The sequence below is a fragment of the Propithecus coquereli genome, unplaced genomic scaffold, assembly GCF_000956105.1.
Source record: "Propithecus coquereli isolate 6110/MARCELLA unplaced genomic scaffold, Pcoq_1.0 Scaffold9, whole genome shotgun sequence".
Lineage (NCBI taxonomy): Eukaryota > Metazoa > Chordata > Mammalia > Primates > Indriidae > Propithecus > Propithecus coquereli.
The window spans coordinates 17,488,917-17,495,773 of NW_012155284.1; the positions used below are offsets into that span (position 1 = coordinate 17,488,917).

The window sequence follows — 6,857 nt, forward strand, 5'->3', positions numbered from 1 at the left end:
GTGAGCTAGGATGACGCCACGGCACTCTAGCCCAGGCAAAAGAGTGAGACTCTGTCTCAAAAAAAAAAAAAAAAACAAAACAGGAACGTCTACATAAGGTATTATTATTACAAGGTTCTTGCATTATCTAGAAAAAGTAAAGTACTAATATAAGGATAGTCTCTGATAAATCAAGGATGCATGTTATAATCTGTAGGAAAACCACTTGAGCAATAAACGTATACTAAACAAGCTTTTAGGGGGAAAAATTGAGTAATAAAAAATTTCTGTTTTCCCTCCTTATCTGCAGTTTTGCTTTCTGTGGGTCAAACAAGGTCCAAAGATAGTAAATGGAACTCTTCAGAAATATACAATCCTAAGTTTTAAACTGCACACCATTCTGATTAGCATGATGAAATCTCACACCATCCTACTCTGTCTAGCCTGGGACGTAAATTATCTATCCCTTTGTCCAGCATATCCACGCTATATATGCTGCCTGCCCATTAGTCACTTACTAGCTGTTTTGGTTATCAGATCGAAGGGTTCAGCTCTATCCACAGTTTCAGACATCCACTGGGGGTCTTAGAACCTATCACCCACAGATAAGAGGGAACTACTACAAGCCAAAGTCAGACAAGAAAAAAAAAAAAAAAGGAACAAAGATCACAGACAAATAGAAAACAACGTGTGGGTGGTAGATTGAACCTCAACTATATTAGTAATTATATTAAATGTAAATGGACATAATGCTAAAATTAAAAGATGTTTATCATATCAGATAAAAAACAAAATCCAACTGTTTGCTGTTTATGATAAACACATTTTACATTGAACAATACACATCACTGAAATAAAAAAGCAGAAAAAGATATACCATGCAAATGCTAATCATAAGATGGCTGATGTGGCTTCATTAACATCAGACAAACTAGACTTTAAGCCAAAACATATTACTAGAGATAAAGAGAAACATTTAATAATTATGACAGGATCAATTAAACAGGAATAAAAACTGAGTTTATATAGAGCCTCAATATAGAGAGACCAAAATCAGAAGAATAAGTAGGCAAGTTCATAATCATATTTAGAGATTAACACACTTCTCTCAATAATTGATGAAAAAAGTAGCACAAAATCAATAAGGACACATAAGATTTGAATAGCACGATTAACAAATTTGACCTAACTGACATAGAAAACACTATAATCCACGACGGCAAAACACATATTCTTTTCAAGTGCACATAAAAGATTTACCAAAAGACTTTATGTTGCATCATAAAACAAGATAGCATATTTCAAACAATAAAATCAGTAATAAAAAAGTAACTAAAAAGCCCCATATGTGTGGAAATTAAGTAATATATTTCTAATTAATCTATGGGTCCAAAAAGAAATCACAGAGGAAATTTTAAAATATTTTTAGCTGAATGGTAATGAAAATACTATATATCAAGACTTGTGAAACTAAAGTCATGATTACAAGAAAAGCCTTAATGCTTTAAATGCATATATAAGAAGAAAAACTGAAAATTCTCTAGGCATCCATCTCAAGAATCTAGAAAAAGAATAGCAAATTAAATCCAAAAACGTAATATAAAGTACATCAAGCCTTATAAAGAAAAATAACTAGAATAAGGATAGACAAATAGGCCAAAAGGACAAAACTGAGGAAAAAAAAAGATCCAAACATAAAAAGTGCCTGTATAACAAGGGTACCATTGTAATGCAATGGGAAAAGAATATATGTTGCTGCCTCTGCTTCATATATGCACCTTGCACAAAAATAAATTTCAGATAGATATACACCTAAATGAGAAAAGTAAATCAAAGTTTCTAGAGGAAAACAGAATATTTCCATGACCTTGGGCTGGGCAAAAATTTCATAACTAGGGCCCAAAAGAACTAATCATAAAAGAAAGGTAGTTAAACTTCATCACCATTATGAAAGTGAAAGGCAAGTTACAAAGTGGGAGAAGATATTTTCAATACGTATATTCGACAAAGGACTCATATCCAAGATATACATAAAGTCCCAAAAATCGATAAGATAACCCAAATTATTTTAATGTGCAAATGACAGGCCCTTCACAAAAGAGCATATCCAAATGACCAATAAGTATATAAAAGGTACTCATCACTGTTCACTAGGAAAATGCAAACTAAAATTACCAAGCCCACCCGAATGACTAAACTGAAAGATCAGACCAACTGCTGATACCGTGAAGCAAATGCCAATACTCATATGTTGTTGATGGGAGCACAAATCGGTATAAACAGTCTGAAAAACTAGTTGACAGTTATCTACTAAAGCTGAACATACATGTGAACATAAATGGCAATAAAATGCACTTACGTGCAATAGCTTCTGGAGTGCTAGTAGTATTCTGTTCTATCTAGTTGCAAGTGGCAGTTACACGGGTGTGTTCATATTATAAACATTCAAACCCCTCCTTCATTCGTGTACTTTTTAAGTATGACATATATCATACTTCGATGAAAGTTTACAAACATCTTAACAGTGACTTGCTCAAATGAGAAAACAAGATTAAGATAAACATTTAGGAGTCAAGCCCAATATAGGCCTATGTCTTCCCATTAGAAACGACCTCTTTAATCCTTATACAACCATGCTGTACTTTCCAACTTTAATAGCTCCCTTCCATCATCAAATCCTTGACATGTTTTCTCCTGTAATGTTTTGCTTCAAGCTTTAAATTCAAGTTTCCTTTTATGCCAAGGAGCCAGGTTCACCAATTTTCATGGTTTTCATAATTCTAATTAAGATAAAAGTATATAACATAATATCTAGCTATCAAAATAGAGAGATCATGCAAAAAATATACAGATGCTCCTTATAATGGGGTTATATCCTGATAAATCTACTGGAAATCAAAAACACTGTTAAGTTGAAAATGCATTTAATACGCCTAACATATCAAACATCATAGCTTAGCCAAGACTACCTTAAACATGCCCAGAACACTTACATTAGCTTACAGCTGGGCAAACTCATCTAACACAAAGCCTATTTTATAATAAAGTGATAAATATCTCATGCAATTTATTAAATACTGTACTGAAAATGAAATACAGAATGGCTGTATGGGTACTCAAAGTACAGTTGCTACTGAATTCATATGCTTTTGCACCATAGTAAAGTTGAAAAATCAATAAATCAAACCATTGTAAACTGGGTACCATCTGTATACATACTAAAAAAATAGGCCATTAACCTGGAGAAAAGTCACGTGTTTGTCAATTTTCCAATAACAGTTAACGTTCCACCTTTAATTTTATGCACATGTCATCAATAGATGAATTAAGACTACATCCCAAGCAGGAATTGAATAATATCTAATTAATCAGGACCCAGGCAAATTGCATTGTATATAGTAACGATATACAAGCTTAAGTTAGTTAATTCTCATTCTGTGAAAATAATGGTAAGAGTAGGAACTACATAAAATTAAACTTAGATAAGAACATAATAAATAGATTTTTTAAGTGCTTTAAATTTAAATATAAATTCAGTTACTGGCCAGGCCTGGTAGCTCATGCCTATAATCCTGGCACTTAGGGAGGATGAGCCGAGAAGACTGCTTGAGACTAGGAATTCAAGACCAGCCTGGCCAACACAGCAAGACCCCATCTCCACAAAATATTAAAAAATAAGCCGGGCGTGGTAGTGTGAGCCTATAGTCTCAGCTACTCAGGAGGCTGAGGCAGAAGGATAGCTTGAGCCCAGGAGTTTGAGATTGCAGTGAGCTATGATCACAGCACTGCACTCCAACCAGGGTGACAGAATGGATACCCCATCTCAAAAACCATGAAAAAAAAAAGTTCAATTACTAATCTGCCATCCTCACTCCCTTTTCTAAGTACATTCACCTCCTTTCCAGCTTTTATCTCAATATGTACTAAAAGAAACAGCTTGGGACTTAACTACCTAATTCTGTATGATTTCTCCCTAACTTTTTAAATTTTAGCGAAATTCCAGCTTCTAATTCTTTATGTAAAAGTACAAGCTAAAATATTCAATCATAATTTACTCTCCATTCAAACAGTCATTTATGGCCGGGCACGGTGCCTCACGCCTGTAATCCTAGCTCTCTGGGAGGCCGAGGCGGGCGGATTGTTTGAGCTCAGGAGTTCGAGACCAGCCTGAGCAAGAGTGAGACCCTGTCTCTACTAAAAATAGAAAGAAATTAATTGGACAACTAAAAATATATAGAAAAAATTAGCCGGGCATGGTGGCGCATGCCTGTAGTCCCAGCTACTCGGGAGGCTGAGGCAGAAGGATTGCTTGAGCCCAGGAGTTTGAGGTTGCAGTGAGCTAGGATGATGCCACGGCACTCTAGCCCAGGCAACACAGTGAGACTCTGTCTCAAAAAAAAAAAAAAAAAACAGTCATTTATATATATTCTTTATATAATCAGTAAAACAAAACAAATTTTAGGAGACTTGTAAAATACAATTGGATAGAATAGTAGAAATGTTCGTACTGCTGGGTCATCTCCTATAATCAATACTGTACAATTTTTATCATAAACTACTTCATTTCTCCCAAAATCACAAGTTAATCCTTAAAAAAAAAGATGAGATGGGTTTGCTTTAAACCATAGGATCCTAAGTGCAGCTTAAAAATATTCTGCTTGCTTCCAATATTATTCAAAAACACGTTTTATATGAACCTTAAAGTACTTAGACAAGTTTTTTTAGAAAGGTTTTATGAATGAGAATTTACAGAGCTATAGTGCCATCTACTGGAGAACAAAGATTACATTACTTCTTCAGCAAAGTTCATTACTGTATTACTATCAAACAAATGCCAGGGTCATGTCTACATTGCCTTTCCATCAAATATATAACATGTAATTAACTATTAAGAGAAATCTGCTAACTTACCATCTGCATGGCAGTTACAACTGAATCTAAAGAGATTACAAATGTATACTACTCCATACTCAACTCAGGCAAGAATGCAGAAGACTCAGGAATTAACATCCAGCTGGTTCAGAAATGACCAGGGATTTCCTTCTCAATGGCATTTTTCTAAATCCTAACCTAACCTTATACTTTCTTTTCTTGGGACAAGGTCTCGCTCTGTTGTCCAGGCTGGTCTCAAACTCCGAGGCTCAAGCAATCCTCCTGCCTCAGCGTCCAGAGGAGCTGGGACTACTGCCACCACACCCGACTCATACTTCTTTTAAGGGGAGGGGGGAAAAAAAGGGTTTTTTCAACATGATTCACTCAGCATTATCCTCAAAAACAGAAGGCCAACATGACACACAAACACAGAGAAAAAAATCCATGAAGAAAAACAATAATATAGCTGTTGTTCTGCAATTAACTGTGTAGAACACTTGTGTTTTTCAGTAGTGAACACGTTTTTGGATTTTTTTCTTTTAAATATCAAACACTCCATGAGTTTCCATGTTATCCTCTGCAGGTACCATGCTAATCTTCTCTGTATTGTTCTAATTTTAGTATATGTGCTGCAAAAGTAAGTACTAACACATTCTTTTACATAAATAGGTACATTCTTAAACTTTCTTGAATTCAGAAAGAATTACACTGAAGGGGAGGATGTTAGGGGGAGCCACGGAACTTACTGGGGTGCTACACGTCTCCAGTAGCGATCAATTCCATTTTTAAAATACAGAACAGCAAGCCACCTTACATTTATATCCAGTGTGTGGTTTGTGAAAATATTCTGTAAATAAAAAACACAGTATTAGAATGAACATGTAATTAGTGAAAAATATGATTAATATACCCACAATGAAGTATGGATACATCATTCAATTAAATGTTTAAATTTTATCACTATAATATCATATTGATATTTTTTAAATATATATAGTTCTACAATTCATATAAGAATTCATAGCATGTTAATTGTTTGTCCTGAGTAATGAATATGTGGAAATTCAATATACTAGTCTGCTCTTAGGTATGTTTAAAAATTTTCCTAGTAAAAAAGTAAATCCAGAAACAAACAAACCTAATTATATTTCAAATGAATACCATAACCCCACACACATCCAATAAAATAAATAACTTCTAAATTAAAAAAGAAAAAGTAGACCTACTACAATACAGATTGAAAGAGTTCTAAGGAGACAAAGCCCCTGGGTTGTTAATACATGCTATGACATAAACAACCTATTTCATAGCATCCTCCTTATCAAAACAATTATGCTTACAAATAACTTTGATAGCAGAACATTTTTAAGTGATATAAACCAGGTGTGATGTGAATAATTTCATCTCGAAATTAGCCATTACTCAAAAAATGTATTCACTGTGTTAATCCAAATAATAATAACAACCCACACAAGCCCCCACTTTGCAGAGTAGTGAGAGACCATAAAAATAACCGTGCAAGCTAAATCATACAACAGGATCTTAATAAAGGGGAAAATTACAATTGTTCTGTGACCTTTAAAAATTTCAGTCAAAACATTACAAAGACCTTACTACCAGTTCTAAATAAATGTACAGGGAAATGAAGAGTAAAACTAATATTTACACTGTAATTTAAAATATTACAAATAATTTGATTACATTTCACACATTTAAAATGCAATTCTAAAATATTCCAGAGAAAAGATTTTCATTTGAACATGAAATATTCAAGTTATTTCAACACTATGATGAGCGATTAGTTTGCAGAATCTGCAAACACTTAAGTGTAGTATCAGGAATGTTTACTAACAGTTAATATTATCTTTGGGAAATACACAAAGGTCAAAGTTAGTCGAGTTTCACTTGGACAATTTATTTAATACATGGGTTTTGGCAGATCTGGTTATTATGAAATGTTGGAAAACTTTCACTATGTCTGAACTGCTGGCAAATGCAAAAAATAC

General features: G+C 33.9%; 1 protein-coding gene across 1 annotated transcript in view; it reads right to left on the minus strand.

Moving 5' to 3' along the window:
* Window positions 1–6,857, minus strand: part of IPO11 (importin 11) — a 227,213-nt gene that overhangs the window by 214,769 nt on the left and 5,587 nt on the right. The window contains exon 3 of the mRNA XM_012664506.1: window positions 5,598–5,698. Within this exon, the coding sequence (XP_012519960.1) occupies window positions 5,598–5,698 (101 nt within the window). The remainder of the gene's footprint in view (window positions 1–5,597; window positions 5,699–6,857) is intronic.